The sequence below is a fragment of the Mustela nivalis genome, assembly GCF_964662115.1.
Source record: "Mustela nivalis genome assembly, chromosome: 7".
In the NCBI taxonomy this organism is placed as follows: Eukaryota; Metazoa; Chordata; class Mammalia; order Carnivora; family Mustelidae; genus Mustela; species Mustela nivalis.
Window position 1 is genome coordinate 7,361,427 of NC_139026.1, and position 22,955 is coordinate 7,384,381.

A 22,955-nucleotide genomic window follows, 5' to 3' on the forward strand; every position below is an offset into this window, starting at 1 on the left:
TAGAGTCTTCCATGAAACCAGTGCTTTGTTTTATGTTTTAGTGTTTTTTTACAGTGAGCCGAAGAAGTTGTTGTTTAGTTCATTCCTATCAGATGCCTTCAGATTATGTACTTTTTTTTAAACTTTTTATTTGGAAATAATTTCAAGTTCACAAAAAGTTACAAAACTAAAAATACTACAAAGAATATCAATATATGCTTTACCCAGAGCCACCTACTATATTAACACTTTTTCCCATTTATTTTCCCGGTTGCGCTGATATTTTCTCCCTGCTTTCTCTCTCCCTTCCCTTCTGTCTTTATTACACACACACACACCACACAAACTTTTTTCAGAATTATTTAAGAGTAAGTTACACACCATACATCAAAGCCTTTTACCCCTATGATGTTGACATTGTTAAAGAATATAGCCCCCCTTCTTTTAAATAAAATGTTTCTCATTTTAAGTTTGCCTCATGTTTCTTTATGATTAGACTGAGGGCTCTGCATTCTTGACCAGAGTCATGCATAGGTGATATTGTGTCCTTAGGCTATCACATCTGGAATCACATATTGTCCACCTGCCCTCATTGGTTAGTTATGATTTCTCAGATTCACGTTAACCACTGAATTATTTAAATTTTCCTCTCTTGCATCTATCAGTGGTCTATGAAGACAAACTTTATTTAGTATTAGTATAGACCTAGAAATTCCTGGTTTTTTGGTCGTTTACAGTTGATTACCATACTGTATTATGTTGGTGTTGAAACTGTCCTGAGTGGGACCCCCGTCAGCCTGCTTCCTGTGCCCTAATAACATGCTCCCATCACTTTTTTTTTTTACACTTATTATGTCTGTATTTACTTCATTTTTAAATGTTGTTACCTTGTAATAAAATGTGAATGGTGCTATATTAACTAATAGCCATGCAGAAATTATCTCTAATTTTATACAGTAATTATGAAAGGAAATCAAGGGGAGGAAACCAGGAAAATCAGTCATTGAAAGTGTGTTGTTTCTTTGGTATCATTAATGGTAGAAAAGATTTCTTGGTTTGGGCTTCTTTCAGAATATGAGATATATGTACAGTTTGGAGTATGTTGTAGTGTAGGAATGAACTTGGAGAATATCTGAATCATGATCACCCTTTTCTAGAACTTTGCCCCTTTCCACTAGCTTTTGTCCAGCATCTTTACATTGCTTATTGTGTTTTTCCTCTAGCCTGGCACCATATCGAGGGTGGTTTCCAGTTATCTCCAGTCTCTGCTGCTCCAATTTTGTCTATTTCTACACTTTTAATAGTCTCAAAGCAGTCTGGGTCAAAGGTCAACGTTCTACTACTGGAAAAGATCTAGTAGTTGGATTTGTTGCAGGTAACAAAGTTTTCTGAATATAAAGTTTTTTATATTTTAATGTTTATCTTGTGGTTCATATATTCTCTAAGATGTCGTTTTAGCACAAAGTAATGCTACAAAGAATATAATTAATTTTCTGACTTGGCTCTACGTGTGTGTGTGTGTTTGGTAAAAACAAACAACATATAATTTACTATTTTAATGATTTTTAAGTGTATACTTCAATAGTAAGTTTATTTACATTATTGTGAAACAAATCTCCAGAACATTTTCATCTTATAAATGTGAAACTCTATAACCATTAGACAACAACACCCCCTTACCCCCTTCTCCAGCCCCATTCTTTCTGTTTCTATAAATCTGACTACTGTAGATGTCTTATGTAACTGGAATTATACAGCATTTGTCTTTTTGGAACTGGCTCATTTCATTCAGCATGTCTTCAAGGTTCATTCATGTTGTAGGATGTAGCAGGATTTCTATTTTTTTTTAAGACTAAATAATATTTTCTTGTATGTATATAATAAATAATATTTACTTGTATGTATATACCATTTTGTTTATCCATTCATCTAATGATGGGCATTTAGGTTGTTTCTAACTCTTGGATACTTTGAATAGTTGCTATTATGAACATGGGTTGTGCAGATATATCTCTTCAAGTCCCTGCTTTCAGTTCTTTTGGATATATACCTAGAAGTGAGATTGCAGGATCATATATTAGGGTTTTTTTGTGTGTGTGTTTTGCTTTTTGTTCGTTTTTGTTTTTGTTTTTTTTTCCTCATAAGGAACTACCATACTCTTTTTCATAGCAGTTATGGCAGGGGTTTTTAATTCTCCACATCCTTACCAGCTCTTGTTACTTCCTGGGTGTTTTTGCTTTAATAGTAGCCATCCCAGTGATAGTGTGAGGTGATATTTCACTGTGGTTTGATTTGCATTTCTCTGATGAGTAGTGATGTTGAGCATCTTTTCATATGCTTATTGGCCACTTGTATATCATCTTTGGAGAAATGTCTGTTCAAGTCCTTTGCCTTTAAATTAGTTATTTGATATTTTGTCATTGAGCTGTAGGTATTTTTTTATATATTCTGGATATTAGCCCCTTATGAGATATATGATTTCCAGGTATGTTCTCCCATTTTCCATTGCCTTTTACTCTGTTGATTATGTCCTTTGGTGCTTAAAAATTTTAAGTTTGGTGTTTGTGCCATTTGTCTATTTTTGCTTTTCTGCCTGTGCTTTTGGTGTCACATCCAAAAAGTCATTGCTGTGTCTAATGACATGAAAACATTTTCTTTTTTTTTTTTAAAGATTTTATTTATTTATCAGAGAGAGAGAGGGGGAGAGAGCAAGCACAGGCAGACAGAATGGCAGGCAGAGGCAGAGGGAGAAGCAGGCTCCCTGCTGAGCAAGGAGCCCGATGTGGGACTCCATCCCAGGACACTGGGATCATGACCTGAGCCGAAGGCAGCCGTTTAACCAACTGAGCCACCCAGGCGTCCCGACATGAAAACATTTTCTGCTCTGTTTTCTTCTAGGAGTTTTATACTTTTAGGTCTTATGTTTGGATCTTTAATCCATTTAGAATAATTTTTAAAATTTTTCCATTTAGAATAAATTTTTATATGTGGTATAAGATACAGATCCAACTTCATTCTTTTTTGTGCGTAGGTATCCAGTTTTCCTAGTACCATTTGATGATATTTTCCTTTCCCTGTTGAGTGGTCCTGACACCCTTGTGGAAGATCATTGACCATAGACACAAAAAGGTTTATTTCTGAGCTAGCCTGGCTTATTTTTGTCTTTTAATCCAGAAAAGATTGTTTTATCCATGTTTAGCAGCGTCCCAGAACTTATGGAGCTTAAAGTCTCTCTCTTTTTGAAGATTTTATTTATTTATTTATTTACAGAGAGAGAAAACACGCAAGTGGGGGTTGGGAGGGGTGAGGGAGAGAGAGAATCCCAAGCTGACTCCATGCTAAGTGGGGAAACTGATAGGAGGGCTCAATCTCACGACCCTGAGATCATGGCCTGAGCCAAAATCAAGAGTCACACGCTTAACCAACTGAGCTACGCAGGCACCCTGAGTCTCTTTAAAAAAAAAAAAAAACAAGGATTACAATAAATTTTTTTTTAAGATTTTATTAATTATTAGAGAGAGAGCACAAGCAGAGGAGTGGCAAAAGGAGCTAGAGAAGTGGGCTTCCCGCTGAGCAGGGCGCCCTATGTGGGGCTCAGTCTCAGGCCTCTGGGATCATGACCTGAGCTGAAGGTAGACAGTTAACCAGCTGAGCCACCCAGGCACCCCTAAATTAACTGATTTAACTATTATACTTTTAGTATTCTGTTTTGTGGAATCAATTTTTGGTATATTCTTTGAAAAATTAGTACTCTGGGAGCCGTATATTTGAATAATGTAAATGTCCATTTGAAATTTAAATGATTTAATTGAAAAATAGTTACCAGGCCAATAGTACTCGTGCCCTACAAGTTTTCCTCTTTACCACTATGAGGCCATTGATGTTTTTTGGCTTGGTCTCTGAGGTTTTCTTCTGCTTAATACTCTCATTTTGGTTTTAAGCTCATTAAGATCTAATTAACTTTCACCTGTACCAAGCTTTTTTTTAAATGAGATATAATTGACATATAACATTATATTAGTTTCAGGTGTACAACATAAGGATTTAGTATTTGTATATATTGCAAAATGATAGTTAACATCCATCACCACACAATTAAATTTTTTTCCCTTGTGGTGAGAACTTTTTCTTAAGATTTTATTTTTAAGTAATCTCTACACCCAATGTGGGTCTTGAACCCACAACCCTGGAGATCAAGAGTCACATGCTCCATTAACTGAACCAGCCAGGCGCCCCTGTGGTGAGAACTTTGAAGATCTACTCTCTTAGCAACTTTCAAATACACAATAATCACTATGCTATTCTTAGTGGCTTACTTGATTTGATTTTTGATTTGATATTATTTGATATTAATGACTTATTTATTTTATAATAAAAGTGTGTCCCTTTTGACCACCCACCAAGCCAACTTTTTCATAGCATATAACACACAGGATTTCATTCTCTGAAGAAATGAATAAAGATTTGTAAGTAAATAACTCAGGATAGAAATCCAGGAGTCATCATAGCATAGTGCTCTCTTACCCTCCACAGTCGTTTGATCATCAAGGACCATCAGTCTCAGGGATGCCTGGCTGGCTCAGTCAGTAGAGCATGTGACAATTGGTCTCCGGGTTGAGTGTTTGAGTCCTTTTTTGGGCATAGAGATTACTTTAAAAAAAAAGGAACCATCATCAGTCTGTCTCCTAAGTATCTCTAGAATCTATTTCTTCTTTTCCATATCCATAGCCATTTCTGTTGTTGCTTCTGAAGTCTTCCTTAACTTACCTACTTCGCATAATTCTGCCCAGCTTCCTTTCTGGAAGAATAGAATAACTTTTCTTTTCTTTCTTTTTTTTTTTTTTTTAATTAACATATAATGTATTATTTGCCCCAGGGGAACAGGTCTGTGAATCGTCAGGCTTACACACTTCACAGCACTCATCATAGCACATACCCTCCCCAATGTCCATAACCCAACTACCCTCTCCCTACCCCCATGCCCCCGGCAACCTTCAGTTTGTTTTGTGAGATTAAGAGTGTTTTATGGTTTGTCTCCCCCTGGATCCCATCTTGGTTCATTTTTTCTTTCCGTACCCCCCAAACCCCCCACTGTGCCTCTCAAATTCCTCATATCAGGGAGATCATATGATAATTGTCTTAGAATAACCTTTCTAACAGTATCATAACTCAAAGAATTCAAGCTTGAGATTTGTTCACCTGGCAAAAAAATCAGAATAAATCCAAGGTTATCCTGTACAGAAGGAACCTTCTTTTTTATATAATTGCAACAAATGGCACTCTAGTATTATCTTGAATACCTGAGACCAAGTATTTGTAATATTTTGATTTTAATACATTTTATTTATTTATTTTTTTTAAAGATTTTTTTATTTATTTATTTGAAAGACGGAGATCACAAGTAGGCAGAGAGGCAGGCAGAGAGAGAGAGAGAGGGAAGCAGGCTTCCTGCGGAGCAGGGAGCCCGATGCGGGGCTCGATCCCAGGACCCTGAGATCATGACCCGAGCCAAAGGCAGCAGCCCAAACCACTGAGCCACCCAGGCGCCCCGATTTTAATACATTTTAGATTACTGTAGTTTTATGTATTGACATTTAAAAGGTTATGACTCACTATCAAGGACTAACTCAGTAACTTTCCATGAAACTACTAATTCATGAAATATATGATGAAATCTTTTTTAATTTAATTATTTATTGAATTTTTATTAACATAATGTATTATTTGTTTCAGGGGTACAGGTCTATGACTCATCAGTCTTACACAACACATACCCTCCCTAGTGTCCATCACCCAGCTATCCCTCCAGCAACCCTCAGTACAATATCCTTTTTAATTGTTCAAAGCTGTTTATTTGCTGGCATCTGACATCCCGTTCTCCACCAGGTGCACAACACCATTGTTATTCTCTCTCTCACTGTGCTTTGCTTGTTTCCTTTCTAACTCTTACACATCTATAATCATAGCAGATTCCCCCATATCTAACACGGCTAGACTGGAATATTAAGGCAGTTAGTTTTTAAAAGTCAGTTGACCTAGGGATTATCGTTTTTTTTGTTTTTTTGTTTTTTTGTTTTTTAGTATATGTGCTGCCGATGCGAGCACGACGTAGGGATTATGATAAATAGACTACTTACATTGTATTTTATTTTAACTTAAGAAGTATAAATACATATTTTTTCATTTTTTTAAAATACATGGCCAAGGCATATTGGTTCACTGATGGGAGTTTTGTGCCTTTTCTTGTACATACCACATACCTACAAAATTTTGCCTACCATAACAGATTCAAGTGACATAAGCAAGTTTGAGAAAAGCATATCATTCTCATTCACTTACATTCTGAAGTGTTTTCTTGAGTATGTGAAAGAAAGGTGCAGTGGGTCCGTGTCAGTGGTGAGCCTCATCTATTATATGCCTTATCAGAGAGATGGTGGGGGACTGCTATTCTGAAACCCAAATCTGATGATATCCCCAGCTTCAGACCTTTTGATGTCTGCCACTTACATATAAATAAAATCATGGTACCCACAGAATAAAAGGCCCCCATTGTATACAGGATAAATGCCCAACATGCAGTCTTCTGTGATACTGCTTTCTTCTAGCTTGATCTTTACTGTTCCCATCCTCTCTTGGAAAACTGTGACTCCTTGAGTATACCAAGACATTTAATGACCCCATCCTTCTATAGCTTCTGTTGTCTGTCTGATGCACAGTAAGGCCCCACCAGCTGCCCCAAACAAAGGATTGTCCAGCCCACAATCACAATGTTGGTTGTTACCATCATTGAGAGACCCTTGGTCAGTTGTATGTTATAGTTCTTTATAATTCTGAGATTCTCTGATTATAGGTTCTCTCTTTTTCTGAAAGTAAGGAATTCTTAGAAAAATGCTTTTGTGAGTTTTAAATTTCTCCTCATAACATGTTTTCATATCTTAATACCTATGCATTCTTTGAATTAGAACCACTTTTTCTTTTCCTGCTGTGAGCCTTGTCATGTATTAAAATCACTGTTGAAATGAGTTTCATTGTCTCCAAGGAGAACTAGGAACAGTATAATTGTTATTCAAGTTCTGTTTGAAATTTAGGAATTTATTAGTTATTGTACTTTCATAGGGAAAAAAGCTCATATAGCTTGATACCTTGGGGAGGGATTTGGGAACAGAATCTCACAGAAAATTTAAATGAAGAAGATACTTGCCATTTTTGTGAAATTGGGATTTTTACCAATAACTGTTTTTGAATGCCAGTGGTGTTATTGTTGACAGTTCATATTCCTTTCCTGCCCTCCAGTCTTAAATCCCGTGAGGCAGGTTTGTTTCTATTGTGTATCAAGTTGCATTCCTTCATAGGGAGCCAAGCGGTTAGATTTATGACCTTGATCTGCCCTTGTCTTGTATCAGTGGCCATTGCACTGATTTCCCATAAGTGCATATATGATTAGCAATACTTCTTTTTTGTTTTGTCTCCTTAACAGACTCACTGCTAATAAAACTATTTTGTTTTCAAGATTTTAGAAGTAAAGAGCTGTTTAAATTATTCCTTGAATCAGTGCATAATTTCAGTGCATGTGTTCAGTTACTGTTCATCTCTTAATTTTGCTTCTGTTTCTTATAAATGATTTTTACAAAGAAAAACAAAAATGGAATCACTTAAATTGGAAGAAAAACAATTTTTTTTTTAAAGATTTTATTTATTTGACAGAGTGAGACACAGTGAGAGAGGGAACACAAGCAGGGGGAGTGGGAGAGGGAGAAGCAGGCTTCCCGCAGAGTAGGGAGCCTGATGCGGGGCTCGAACCCAGGACCCCGGAATCATGACCTGAGCCAAAGGTAGCAGCTTAACAACTGAACCACCCAGGTGCCATGAAAAACAATTTCTTGCATTAAGTAGTAAAATGTTAGTATTCCCATCTTAGAATGAAGCAACAGCCGCAGTATAGAACTGAAAGAACTTTCTACTTGGGCTAATAAATAAGCAGACAACTTTCTTTATACTTCAGTCATATCCATCGTGTGTTTGTAAAGTTGGAATCCCTCATCATGACTGTTTGTAGCTTGTTTTTCTTACATGGAATGCTGTCTTTTGCTTCATTATGTAGGTTCCAAGTTTTTCGTAAGGTTTTGGATCCTCAAATATTTGAGTATCTTTTCCCAGAACTCGTAAAATTATAGTGGTTAAAAAATACCTCTCCGTCTATTTTGGCTTAGAAGATGAACACAGTACTTAAACTTCTCAGATGAAAAGCTTCAAAATACGAATGTTCCCACAAGCACTTAGTATTATTTTCTTCTGTAAATGATACAGTACATTTTTGTATTTGAGATTGTCCTTAGAATCCTGAGTCTTTCAGCTCAAAACAAAGATATATATGAAAGCAAAATTTTGAATTATAGTTAAATCTTAAATCCAGGCTGCATTGCCTAAAGTGTTCTGTGGGTATTTACCTCTTGAATAGAGCATGAAAATAGAGCATGAAAGGAATTTTGATTTCTGAAGAGTTTGTTTAATAGACAACATGTTTCATTTGTTTAGAAAGGTGTGTGCACTTTGCCTGTCTATGTTAGCTACAGAAGTCTGTGACCTCTGTTTCTGAGCTCTCCTGTCTTCATCTGGAAAAAAAAAAAATGCAATCGTTTGCTCAGTAGCACTGTCTAGTCTGATTTTTCTTGCTCTTGATTTTTCTGTCAAATGATGTGTGCGTTGCATTCAATAGGAACACATCATAAAGTCTGAGCAAGTGGGCGTGGGTTGATATCCTTCTCTCTTGACCTCTTGAGCACTGGCACTTTTTTAAAAAAATGACACTAGCAGGAATCTCTAGGTAAGGCTTTTTCAGATTATGATCAATACCTTAAGTGACAATGCATGAATATAGTTAGTCATAACTAAAGATGACTCTTTGATGTGTTATGTGATTTTAAAAATACAATAAATACAGCTCATAAAATTTTTTTATACTCTCTTTTAAGAAAGGAGTTCTCATAATGCTCTTAAGAAAGAGGTAACATTATCTTACTTTAGCAGCTATATACCACAGATGAAAAAATAGGATTTTAATCTCTTGGCTGTTTCATCAAGCTTATCTTTGGTTGGACTTGTGTTTTTTGAATGGTGTGTTTTGAGATTTCGCAAACCAAAACATTCTTCCTCCTGTTGTGTTTAAATGATGTTTAGTAAAAGAAGATTTCTCTTCCTTAGGATTGTGCCTCTTGGTTCTTCAAAGCCTGGCTAGAGCTGGATAGCTTGATGTGTGGTTGTTTGCTGAGTTTGTTCATTGGTTCATTTGTTCAATATTTATTTAACAAATATTTATAGAGTATATACTATGTGTCAGGCATTTTGTTACAACTCTATCTGGTATTTTTTTTAATCATTCCAGGACTGATGAGGAATATTTTAATATCTCAAGATGGTGTTAACTTGGGATCATGTGTTTTCAGAACAGAAGCACCTGGCTCATTGTATTGTTCTACTCTGAGGCAACATTGGGGGGCCAACATCCCCATCCTTAAGCTTGTAAGGATCATGATGCTTGCGAAGCTATTCAGATGTTTTGTGATGGTTCATAACCACTGCTTGCTGCCTGCCTATCCTAATCCCCTAAGTGATGAGGAGCTCTTCTGTGAGCCTCTAGTCCCTGGTGAAGCTCTTTCAAATGACCACTTTCACCCACCTGTCACCCATTGTACCAAACCCACACTCACTTAAAACCATGTAAGCTACTTACGTGAGAGTTGCACATTCCGTGTTTTATTAGATATTGTCATGGACTTAGTATGTGATCAGTAGGCCTTATTAAAACTGTTATTTTTTAAAAGATACTTAGAACTAGATCAAAATTGCTACTTTGGATGCTATATAAGTTGACAAAAAGATCATTTCCTTTCATAGAAATGTGGAAAGGTACTGCTGCCAGCCATTTTACTCTCAGCAAGGCTTTTGAATTGCTTCTAACAGTAGTGGCTTGTGTTCTACCCTGTCACAGAGAGACACCTTACCTCGGGTCTCCCAGTAGGTCACTGGCAGAAGTATAAATGAAACATTGGTATGTAGCTTTAACTTAAGACAGAACGGCTTACAAGGTTACATGTTGCTTTCCCTTTGTCTTCTCTTTCTTTTTAAAGGAGTGGTGAATGTGTTGCTGACAACTCCACTCTGGGTGGTAAACACCAGACTGAAACTACAAGGGGCAAAATTTAGGAATGAAGACATTGTACCAACCAACTACAAAGGTATTATTGGTAAGTGTTTGGTGGGTGAGTTCCTATTTAAGGAGTTTCTTTTCTCTCTGTGTCTGGAATTTATTGCCACAATAATGCTGCATATCAGACGGCCTCAAATCTCCACATCTAACAGTAAGCATTTGTTTAGCTCATGTGTCTGTGGATTGACAAAGATTTGACTCATCTAGGCTGGGATCAGCCTACACATATTCTTCTCTTGGTAATGGCAAAAGCACAAGAGGACACGTCCAGTTGTAAAACCCCCAGTTTGCCTCTCGTTTGCTAACATCCTCTTGTTAGCAAAGAGGCCAAAACCGATGTCAGGAGGTAGAGAAGTATGCTGTTTGTAGAGTGTTGGTGGGAGGGGGGTCAAGATTTCTGAAGAATAATCTACACTGTTCCTTTTTGCTATATTTTTAAAAAGATATTATTTATATATGACAGAGAGAGGTAGCAAGAGATAGAATACAACCATGCAGGAGCTGGAGAGGGAGAAACAGGCTCCTTACTGAGCAGAGAGCCCGATATATGTGGTTGATCCCAGGACGCTTGGATCATGACCTAAGCTGAAGGCAGATGTTTAGTGACTGAGCCACCCAGATGCCCCTACACTGTTCCTTTTAATATTGTCTTTGGATAAAGTTATCATTAATATCTCATGACTTTTAGCATAATAATACCATGTTACCTGGTTCTCCTTTCCCATGTGTCCATCTTTGTAATGAGAATAGTGGTTTTCTTAGAAGCCATATCCTAAATAATGGATCCCAAGGTACTATCTATTGTTGTCCTGGGCTTTGCTGTGAAATACATGGGCTATAAGTTCACAATTCTCTGTAAGACAAGAGTTCTCAGTCATGGTGGTGGTGATTACTTAGGAAAACCTGACCATCTAATGCCAGATTGTCAGGAAGAATTGCCTGTAATTTAAGTTGGTTTCTCAGTAATGTGACTGTCAGTGTCTGACGATTATCAAGAAGTTACCTGATGAACATGCCCCTAGACTGTCACTGCATGAAGGAAGTTTTAATAGAACTGTTATGATTTGTGTTTTGGATACATTTGAACAAAATTCACATTGTGTTCTCCAGTTAGGGAGTTGTAATCAAAAGTCCTTGATTTCTTGCTTAGATGCTTTTCACCAGATCATTCGAGATGAAGGAATCTTGGCTTTATGGAATGGCACATTTCCTTCCTTGCTGTTGGTCTTCAATCCTGCCATCCAGTTCATGTTCTATGAAGGTTTAAAACGGCAGCTTCTAAAGAAACGAGTAAAGGTAATACCTAATTTTGAGAGCAAAAGTTAATAATCTCTGACACTCTATTATTTGGATTGATGTGGTTTGCTCTCTTTTTGCTTTCCAGCTTTCTTCTTTGGATGTGTTCATCATTGGTGCAATATCCAAGGCAATTGCTACTACAGTCACCTATCCCATGCAGACGGTACAGTCCATTCTGAGGGTGAGTGCTGGTGGTCTTCCTGCATTTAGTCAGACAACATTTGGAAGTACATGGTTTCTCTGTTGAAAGCAATGTTAATAAAGCAATAAAGTAGTCAGTCGGTAGGCTATACCATTTTTCCATTTGTTTGGTCATCAGTTGGTTTCCTATTTGGTTTGGAACAAAGTTTACATTTGTAATTTCTTAGGTAACATAGTATCTCAGAAAACCCAAATGTGAGAGGAGGTTCTTTAATGACTTTAGGAATGTATAAGCTTGTTTCTTTCTCATTTAAGTTGACTTGCTTAGGTTAACCCTACAAAATCAGAAGTTGATTTGTTCATTTTATTCAGGAGGAATTGATTTAGTTTTCCTGAAGTACTTTGAAATTTCTGGGTTGTTTTTTTTTTCATTCAGTTATTTATTCATCAAAATTTTTTTTTAAAGATTTTATTTATTTGACAGAGAGAGATCACAGGTAGGTAGAGAGGCTGGCGCAGAGAGAGAGAGAGAGGGAAGCAGGCTCCCCGCTGAGCAGAGAGCCCGATGTGGGACTCGATCCCAGGACCCCGAGATCATGACCCGAGCTGAAGGCAGCGGCTCAACCCACTGAGCCACCCAGGTGCCCCCATCAAAATGTTTTTTAAACACCCACTCTGTGTGAGGAGCTGGGTATACATGGTAAGTAAATATAATCCCTGTCCTCATGGAGGTAACAGAGGAAAGAATGATAGATAAATAAGCAAAATAAATAGGTAATTATAAGTTGAGAAAAGAGCTATCATGAAGGTGAACTGTGTTCTGTAATTTGGTAGAGAGAGGCATGGTGTGGATCTTCCTAGACAGCGTGATTAAGGATTGGACTCCTCTATAAAAATCAAGACTTAAAGGAAAATAAGGACCCATTTGTCAAAGAGCATTCTAGGTAGAGAGAACATGATATGCTAAGAGCTTGGTGATGACTGAGAACTGAACAGAGGCCACTCTGGCTGGAGAGTGGCTCAGGATGAGATTGGAAAAGTAGCAGGGAAGGCTATAAGTGAGGATTTTAGATTTTATTCTCCTCTGAGTGGGAAGGTTTTGAAAAGCTTTAAACTAGGGAGCATTGTGATTTGATTTACAATTCGAGAAGATTCTTGTAGCTGTTGTGTGGTGAATTGGTCCTAGGGCTAAGAGATAAGGGTAAGGAGTGATCAGCAAAGAATGCCATTTTCGTAATACAGGTGAGAGGTAGTAGCAATGGAGAGGAGAGATAAGATGTGGACAGATTCATGATCTATTTTGGAGAAAAAATTCAAAGTATTTATTGATAGATAAAATGGCGGTGATGGTGAAAATATCTCAGTTCAAAAAATGTATTACCTTCTGTTGAAAGTGTTTCTACTGATGTGCTTTTTTAAATTGGTATTTAATATAAGGGAATTCGGTAGCATCTAAATAAATGTATTTTGATACTTTTATAATGTAAGCATATAACTTGATGAGCTTAGGCTGCAGTGGTTCTAATTGATTAGTGTTTATCAGAACTTTCTAAAGGACTGGAGGGTAAGCCATACCATCAGTATCTAAATCTTCACTGTGGCCATTTTTGTTTTCTTTTAAGGTAGTTTTTTCCCTATAATTCTCTGAAGTAAAAATTTCCATGCTTGCTTCATTAAAAAATATTTCTTATTTATTTATTTATTCCTTCCTTCATTCATTCAATTTATTTGAGAGAGAGAGCAGAGGGAATGGGAGAGGGGGAGGGACAAGGAGAGAATCTGAATCAGACTCTATGTTGAGCACAGAGCCTTAGACGGGGCTTGATCCCATGACCTGAGCCAAAACCAAAAGTCGAATGCCCAATCGACTGAGCCACCCAGGTGCCCTGAAAAATATTTATTTTCTCTTATTTCACCAAAAAAGCATAATTGGATATTTTTATTTTTTATTATTATTTTTTAAAGATTTTATTTATTTATTTGACACAGAGAGAGAGAGAGAGAGAGAGAAAACACATGCACGGGGAGTGGGAGAGGGAGAAGCAGGCTCTGTGACAAGCAGGGATTCCCAATGTGGGCCTCCATCCCAGGACCCTGGGATCATGACCTGAGCTGAAGGCAGATGCTTAACAACTAAGCCACCCAGGTGCTCCTCGGATGTTTTTATTACTGTATACTATAAGACATTACTCCAACATAATTTCCTCCGCAGAAATTCATCTGTTTTTCTTCTTCCCCAGTTTGGACGTCACAGACTAAACCCAGAAAACAGAACACTGGGGAGTCTTCGGAATGTTCTTTATCTTCTTCACCAACGAGTAAAGTGAGCTTTTTTTTTTTTTTTAAGATTTTATTTATTTGACAGAGACAGAGACAGCGAGAGAGGGAATACAAGCAGGAGAAGTGGGAGAGAAAGAAACAGGCTTCCTGTTCAGCAGGGAGCCCGATGTGGGGCTCAATGTGGGGCTCGATCCCAGGACCCTGGGATCATGACCTGAATCTAAGGCAGAAGTTTAACAACTGAGCCACAAAGGTGTGCCATAAAGTGAGCTTTGTAGCACACTTTGAAGCTTCACATTCTGTCCCTTCAGCAGCCATCTCTGTCAGGGAGTAGCCGGATCTGCTTAACTTGCACTACTGCCTTGGTGGTGGCAGCCTAGAAACCTCTCCTTGTGTGCTGTGCTCAGACATTTCTCATTTTAGGGCAGCATTTGGGGAAGTTACGGAAAAACTTCAGGTCTTTGTAACTTAGAAATGTACAGAACTCCTTTAGAGAAGGAAGCCTCCTAGTGTAGAGACTGTTCTGCGATAGTAGTGCTGCTGTCAGTGGCATATCCTGTGAACTCTCTCGCGGATAGAAATAAACAGATATTAGAGAATAGTAGTCATAGAAAGGGGGGTTAGGAAGAGTAACAATAATTATTGTAATGATGACAGCAGTGCTGTTGATGGTAAGAGTAGCTAATATTTTTGAGTGTTTGCTTTGTGGTAGACCCTGAGCTCGTGCTTCAAATGGGTAATCTCACTTTATCCTGACAGTGGCCCTATTTAGAGATTCACACTTTTTTACAGATTTCATTTAGAGAATCTCAGGGGTGTGAAGTAAGTCAGGGGCTTCTTTGGAAGCAAAAGCTGCTTTAACTTTATTACTGTCCCTGGATGTTGCAAGTAAATAAATTTATTATAAAACAGAATATGCTTGGGATAAAAGAAAAAAATCAAAGATAAAGAACTGGCATAAAGTTAAAACTAAATGCTCACCATACCAAGTATGGGCAAGAATGTGGAGCAACCAGAACTTTGTGTGCTGCTGGTGGGAAAATAAAATGGTCCAATCATTTTGGAAAGTTTGGTATTTTCTTCAGAAGTTAAACATCCAGCTATCATAGGACCTAGCCTTTCCTCTCAAGTTATATACCCAAGAGAAATGAAATATGTCTGTGCAAAAACTTGTACACAGATGTTAATAGCAGTTTTATTTTTAAGAGTCAAAGCCTGGAAACAATACAAATGTCCCCGTCACTGGGTGAGTAGACACACAAGTGACTATCTGTCTACATAACGCATAAGAAAGAACGTACTAATACATAGAACAGCATGGATGGATTTCAAAATAATTGTGCCAAGTGAAAGAGGTCAGACAAAAAGAAAAAATTCATACCATATGATTCCACTTATATAAAATTTAGAAAATGCAAATATAGTATTCCTCCCCTCACCCAGTGTCCCTTCCCATGGTTTCAGGGATCCACTGTCAACCACAGTCTGAAAGCCCATGATCTTTCTTCTGACTTAACGTCAGAAGGTCAGTAGGACCTAACCACGTCCCAATATCTGCATTGTTCACCTCACTGCATCTCAGTTCATCCAAACTAGAGAGGGAAGACCACATTCCCATAACTTTTTTTTTTTAAGATTTTATTTATTTATTTGACAGACAGAGATCCCAAGTAGGCAGAGAAGCAGACCGAGAGAGGAGGAAGCAGACTCCATGCTGCGCAGAGAGCACTATGGTGGAGCTCGATCCCAGGACCCTGGGATCATGACCTGAGCCGAAGGCAGAGGCTTTAACCCACTGAGCCACCCAGGCGCCCCTCCCATAACTTTTATTACAGTGTATTGTTATTCCATTATTAGCTATCGTTGTTAGTCTCTTCTTGTGCCTAATTTATAAGTTAGACTTTGGATAGTTCTGTATGTATAGGAAAAAAAATAGTGGGTTCAGTACTAACCGAAGTTTCAAGCATCCAATCGGAACATATTCCCCTGGGAATAAGTGTTGGCTATGAGAGCCTGCTTCTTTGATGCAGGAGTTGACTTTCATGACAAAAACCTGTTATTTTTTTTCAAACCTCTTTTCTTTCAGGCGTTTTGGAATCATGGGACTCTACAAGGGCCTTGAAGCCAAACTGCTGCAGACAGTCCTCACCGCTGCTCTTATGTTCCTGGTTTATGAGAAACTGACGGCTACTACCTTCACAGTTATGGGGCTGAAGAGTGCCCACAAGCACTGAGACACCTCACACTGCGAAGTGCCGAAAGATGCTCCAGATGGGGGGGTTCCTTCTGTGTGAAGGGAAGTGATTCTCTTTTTACTCTTGCTGTGTAGACCATGAATTTTACCATCATTGGCTGGAGAAGCATCTCAGGGTAAACATGGGATATAGCCAGCTGGACCTGTCCACAACTTAATTTTTATGATGGCTGGTTGAATTTTGTGGGGGAGGTTAGTCTAATGGTCATACCAAAAAAAAAAAAAAAAAAAAAATTACTGAAAACCTGAAAATGAAAGATGAAAGTTTGTGGGTGTTTATTGTTTTTCTTAAGGCGAATGGACTGTTGCTCTCATGTGTAATCTTTTCCAGTTAAAATCTTTCCGAAATTTACCAGCTGTTCTTTTCCTCTGAACTCTCCCCTCAGATTCTAGGGACACATTTAATATCATATAATTCTCCTCATATACTTCTGTATGTTTTAATCTTGGTATTTTCCTCACTAAAAATACTGATTGTGCCGCAGGCATGACTATTTTTGTTGAGTTCTCCTCCTGCTTAAGGAAAGGCATCTTCTTTACTACATGAGCTATTTATTTTGTGGGAGAAATGAAAATGACTAATCCCAAGTGATTCTCTTATATACTATTTGTGAACATCACTTATTCATTAGTATTTGACATAATTAAAAATATTTATTTTTAATCACCCCTTGCATTACAAAAGGCTTGAAGTTTTTAATGTTCATCCATAGAAGCCCCATCAAGTCAAGCACCAATAATAAACTGTCAACACAAAAGACATTTTAAAAGTTGCCCTTTGTTCAGGTACTATATTGGGTTTACAGCCAGCTCGTAAAAATCATAGAAAAGGGAGAAGGACCAGGTACCTTGTTTAGGCTCTGGAATATTCTCTCCCTTTACAGTGTCCTGGTGGAGGCTCTCTCTTTCAAATAAACATCTGATTGAGGTTATTTCTATTTGGAAACATTTCTTACTGTCCTACTACTCAAAGTTTTTGCATCAAGCAGCAGCACTGACATCACCTGGGAGCTTGCTGGGCACACAGTCCCAGAACTTTTGAATCATTGTCTGCAGTTTAATAAGATCCCCGGGTGATTCACACTCACATTCAAGTTTGAGAGACCTTAGAGCCCCTGACTCAACAGAAGCTGTGATTGGTTTCAGTGATAGAAACCAAGACAAAGATTTTTCTCAAAGGAAAGTTGGACTAATGGATCAAATAAACAGCCTCTGAGAAAACGGAGTGCCCCATGTCAACCTTTATTTTCGCCTCATAGCACGTGTGAAGGTGGTTGGACTTTTATTGTGCAGCTAGGGGTGAATTTAGGCCTCTCAAGCCACCCAAGAAGCAAACTCTGGTCATTTGAGAATAGCTCTTTGGGTTCCTGTAACTTAATTCTTGTCCCTATAACATAATGGCAGGTTTTTCATTTATAAATCTAATTCGGTTGGAGTCATAGAAAGGAAAAATGAAGTCTATGGACTGCAGTATTTAGTTCAATATTGAGAGTGGAAATTTCTTTCTCTTATTTCCTCTCTGGTCCCTGTGGTAATTTCAGAATATGTAATTATTAAGCTCCTAATAATTAGAAGATGTTTGTGTTGTTCTAGAAAGCAAGAATTGGGAGGGGCTCCTAATCTGGGAGCTAGGCTGAACACTCATCCCCTATTGAAGACAGAGAATTGGCCCCAGTACTACTTTTTATATTACTATAAGGTTTCTGTGTGTCTGTGGCAAGGGTTGGGTGGGAAGCACAAAACTTACTTTTTTATACAGGAGAAGAATGATCATAAAAGTGCAGTGTGTGTGCTTTTGGTTGTTTTAATTAGGCAATTCACTTTAGAAATTGAGTTTTGAGCTCAAGTTGGTATGTTAGAATAATTTCCAAGTCAAATTATATAGTTAAATGAGATGTTTATGATGTGAAAATCTGTTTGATGATTTTATGAGTGATGATTTTATGATTTTCTGATTTTATGAGTGAACAATTTAATACTGAGGTTTTATGCTCCCTGTGGAAGCTTACAGACTCACTAGTTGAAGCTAGGTAATGACTCACCCAGTTTTGGAAAACCTTTGATTAAAAATAAGTTATTTGAGAAACTGAGGAGCTGAAGTGTATACTGCAGAAATGGAAATTTTTGTTTTTGATTTTTCATCCAGCTTCTCTAGAATGAGGATAAGTGCCTTTGGGGTTATATTAGTGTCACTGCAGTAGAAAATTTAATTTCTGTAAGTATTTAATCTGTGTTTTGAAGTGGACACTGATGTTTCCACCCTCATCTGTTTTACAGTTAAGTTTGAAATGTAGAAGTAGGATTGATGGTAAGAACATAAGCAGTGGGAGCTAGAATCGGGGGTTTTATTCCCAGCTCGACCACTGGCTGACCAGCACATTACGTCATCTTATGCTTCAGCTTTCTGATGAGTGAAGATAATACTCAGGACCCACGTGAGAGGATGTTTAAGAGATAATGATGTCAGCTAAATCCCTTTGTGATCTCCAGAGAGGGAAAATCTGAGTGAAACTTTGACCATGTCTAGGTTTATGTAGCAGTTTCTCTTCTTAAAGCTTCAACACTTTCTCATCTTAAAACTCCCATGTCTCTGTGAAGGACAAGGAACAGTGTCCCATTTAAGGTACAAGGAAGTTGAGACAGAACTATCAAATGACTTGCCTGGTTGGAACCAGGACAAGAGTTGAGTTTCCTGCAGTCAAGTGTAAGGATGGAAAGAATGGGTTCTGGAATCAGACCCAGGTTCAACTCTGGCCCCACTCCTTACCAGCTGTGAGAACAAAGCAATTACTGAACTTGTATAAAACTCAGTTTCCTCAGCTGTGAAATGGAAGTCTTGATAAATGGAAGTCTTGATGAGCCACTCCATCAAGAAGCGCCTGGCCGCTGCCCAGAGCCCCTGAGGCTCGGAAGGTTCAGGTCGTTGTGGCCGCAGTCACCGTCGAGCACCGAGCACCGGGCTGGCTCAGTCCTGAGAGGATTAAAAATTGCTTAACACAGTGCCTGCCATGTGAGAAGATCTAGATAAACATTAGCAACGACTTTTATCATAACATGATTATTACTGTTGAGGGGGCTAGTGGTTTGAATAGATCACACCAGTGAGTGGAAAGCTCCCTGGGTTTTGAGCCAGACCTGGGTTCACATTTTCATTCTATTGCTTAAGAGCATCCTAGCCACAGACAAGCTTGCTTACCTTTCTTTCTGAATCCGTGTCTTCATCTGTCCAATGGAAATGATTACCTCACAAGGCCATAATATATGTACAGATATCTATATAAAGATATATATATCTTTAATCCTCAGAAACGCCTTGCAAAGTAATCCTTTCTTTTGGACAGATGGAGAGATATATATGTGCATCTGGTACATTACATGAAGTATATATGTGCTTAATGGTTTTTTATATTAAGCTATAGATAGCATTGTATGGGTTTGGGGTATACAACATAATGATTCTATATATGTGTATATTGCAAAACGACCACCACAATAAGTCTAGTTAACATCTGTCACCAAAACATCCATCAGATAAATGCTGTTTGAACCAAGAAACTCAGCTAGGTTTTACTTTGGGGCAGCCTTTCCTCTTTCCATTTGTTTGAATTGTGACTGTTTCTTTTCTGGGAGCCTTATTGGTATACTCCTCAAAAGAGAAGTCAAAACCATTAATTTCATGTTTTGTTCAATATACAGATTAAGCCCCTCAAATAATGATCAGTTAAACAGTAAAATACAAACTGGTTCAACAGCAGAAGGTCACTGGCTGAGTTAGTGTCTCATCTTGGCTCTCTGGAAAAGCTAAGAGAAGAGTACCTTCATGGAGCCCAACATCACACATCTAAGGAGAGCCCTCCCTCTGGGTGGGTGAGTTACTTACCTGGCAATGTTGAATGTCAGCAGGATACCAAATACATACAAAGGCTCAATTATAGGATATTTACATATGCACTAAATGTAACTGTGACTTGCAGGGTTTTTACCACCATAGGTGTGAAGGGGCCTTGGGTCCACATTGTTTATGGGGCATACGGGAGCCACTGAAAACTATGTTCAGTGGGACATAATGACAGGAAAATAAGTTTTCCACGGACTGGACAAGAGAAGGAAAGAAAGAAAGTTACTATTTAAAGACAGAAAACGAGGGGCGTTTGGGTGGCTCAGTCAGTTAAGCGTCTGCCTTCAGCTTAGGTCTTGATCCAGCAGTCCCAGGACCAAGGCCCATGTCGGGCTCCCTGCTCAGCAGGGAGTCTGCTTCCCCCTCTGCCCTCCTCTTTTCTCTCTCTCTCTCTCTCTCTCAAACAAATAAATAAAAATCTTAAAAAAAAAGGACCAAAAGTGAAAAAGAAATTACAAGATGGAAATGGGAGTTGGAGGGCTAGCACAGCCCTCAGAGAAGACATGCCCCAAAATGGGTGACAGGCACATAGACTGGGCCTCAAACTGTAGAGCCCAGCCAATGAGGTCCAGTCTGTGATAAGGTAAAAAGGGAAAGAAAACCTGGTTTGGAACTAATCGTGAGAATGGGTAAGGGAACCTCCATGCATTTAGTGCCTATAAAATGCCAGGCACAAAGGATTTACATACATCTTGATAACCTCGTAGTAACTCTAAATAGATGAAGTTCATTCCTGTTCACAGATAAGTTAGGTAATGCTTAATGAGTAACTTACCTGGGTCACACACCTAGTGAACAGAGTTCAAGATTTAAAATCTAAGCTGACTCCTGAAATGTATGTACTGCCACACCACATTCCTCAGATGTCCTTAAAAGGAAGGCTTCTAAGCCAATATGTGGCTGGTTCTAGGTACTCTTTTACAACATATAGGGGCATATAAGTGAAGATGTGTAATTCTTTCTGTAATGAACTGTCTGCACCCCAATATGACACCACAAGGTTCAAGGGAAACTTGTGATCTCTGTGTCCAAGGGTGGTTCCTTGGATCTATGCTATTTCTTGTCTTAGTATCTTTGTTTATGCTCTGTGTTGTATCAGGAATCTTTCCCTACTATTCCTGGTGAATCCCTACCCAGATGAGGCATCAGCTCTCCCTAGAAGCCTTTCTGGAACTCCTTTCTACTTTCTCCCCCACCCCTGAAAAACGTTTGCACTCCTATAATTTTTACATGTGTCTTGTCACTGCACCTACTACTTTGGATTTTGAATTGCAGTAGTCCATTCTATCTAGGGGAAGACAGTATCACTGTCTTCCCCTAGATAGAAGTTCTTTCAGGACAGGAAATGATCTTTCAAGTAGCAGAGTATCTCACTCATGGTAGGCACTCAGTCATTGCTGACTTCCTCTAATCAAATTGATCTGTTAATTTAGAGTTTACCTGTGTTTAGGGGTCTTGATCTTGGGGTCATGAGTTTGACCCCACATTGGGTGTAATTCACTTAAAAAATAAAAATACAAAAATAAAAAGTATACATGTTTCTTGCACTCAGGTGTTTTCTTGGTTGTTGGTTTTCAGTTTTTCAGATTTCTTTTCCTTTATTCTTTCTTTGCTTTATTTGGAGTCATCAAAATTCTCTACCTTGTGGTATCACCAAAGTCTTTTGTGTGTACTTCATCCTTTTTTGCTTTAGTTTCTATAGAACCCATTGGCAGAGTAGATGGCCAGCCATCAAGATTCCCGATGGAGAAACTTATTAAATTGCAGATTCCTATTCTAGGAATAATATTTAATCCATTTATTCAAGAAATATTACCTATCATATTTAAGCACTATGCCAATTACTGGGATTATCCAGTCTCTCCCTTCATATAGCTCATTGTGCAATATGGGAGACAAACCAAAACACAACTTGGAATCCTACCACTGTTGAGTTCTTTTTTTTTTTTTTTTTTTTTTTTTTTTTTTTTTTTTAAAGATTTTATTTATTTATTTGACACAGAGAGATCACAAGCAGGCAGAGAGGCAGGCAGAGAGAGAGAGGAGGAAGCAGGCTCCCTGCCGAGCAGAGTGCCCGATGCGGGACTTGATCCCAGGACCCTGAGATCATGACCTGAGCCGAAGGCAGCGGCTTAACCCACTGAGCCACCCAGGCGCCCCCACTGTTGAGTTCTGATGAGAAATGTAAGTGTTCAGGAGTTGCTTTAGGAGCATGGAGAGGCTGGGGCTGACTCAGTCTTCATCTGTGTGATCAGAAGACAACCTATGAATTAGCAACATACCAAGAAGTGGGTAAAGGACCTTCTTGACAGAAGAAATAAATAGCATTTGCAAAGTAGAAACAGGATGATGCTTTGTACCTTGTACATTGAATTAGATCCAAACACTTCTCAACCTAGATCTTGGAGTTGAACACATGTTGGAATTGGGGAAGGGTAAAGTATCCTCAGGTCACTGAGAGCCTGCAGCAAGGGAAAAGAGGTATTCATGGCCCCCAGTTCTTGATAGTTTTGACTACAGTTACACTTGGATCTAAAGAAAGAAGATACATTCCTATACTCTATGAGTTTAAAATCTAATTTTATACATACTTTGAAAATGAGACACAACACGAACCATTTAGTTCCACCTCTATGAAGATAGGCCAGGAAGAGCAGTGTAGGGTTACTGTGAACTTCTGTTACCATATAGACTTACACTTTATCTAGATCATTATGGAAATGTTTACTTAGAAAACAATTTGGAGCCTAGTTGAGGCTAAAATCCTGAATACTTTCTGTGCATTTGTTAGTGTGTTAAAAATTTTAAAAAGCAGGGGTGCTGGGTGGCTCAGTTGGGGGAGCACGTGACTCTTGATCTTGGGTCATGAGTTCTCCCATGTTGGGTGTAGAGATTAA

The 22,955-nt window shown here is 38.4% G+C and overlaps 2 protein-coding genes across 3 annotated transcripts in view; one reads left to right on the forward strand and one right to left on the reverse strand.

The window, feature by feature from the left end:
* SLC25A17 (solute carrier family 25 member 17) overlaps nucleotides 1-17,381 on the forward strand; it is a 41,833-nt gene extending 24,452 nt beyond the window's left edge. Inside the window, exons 3-8 of one of the 2 annotated variants that reach the window (XM_082740043.1) lie at nucleotides 1,158-1,354; nucleotides 10,107-10,223; nucleotides 11,337-11,482; nucleotides 11,571-11,666; nucleotides 13,867-13,949; nucleotides 15,993-17,381. In XM_082740043.1, coding sequence (XP_082596169.1) covers nucleotides 1,158-1,354; nucleotides 10,107-10,223; nucleotides 11,337-11,482; nucleotides 11,571-11,666; nucleotides 13,867-13,949; nucleotides 15,993-16,140 — 787 coding nt within the window. In that variant the 3' untranslated portion in view covers nucleotides 16,141-17,381. The remainder of the gene's footprint in view (nucleotides 1-1,157; nucleotides 1,355-10,106; nucleotides 10,224-11,336; nucleotides 11,483-11,570; nucleotides 11,667-13,866; nucleotides 13,950-15,992) is intronic. The other variant, XM_082740042.1, reaches the window with a different exon arrangement.
* The window catches only part of L3MBTL2 (L3MBTL histone methyl-lysine binding protein 2), a 529,035-nt gene that overhangs the window by 441,923 nt on the left and 64,157 nt on the right, over nucleotides 1-22,955 (reverse strand). The gene's annotated exons all lie outside the window — the stretch shown is intronic.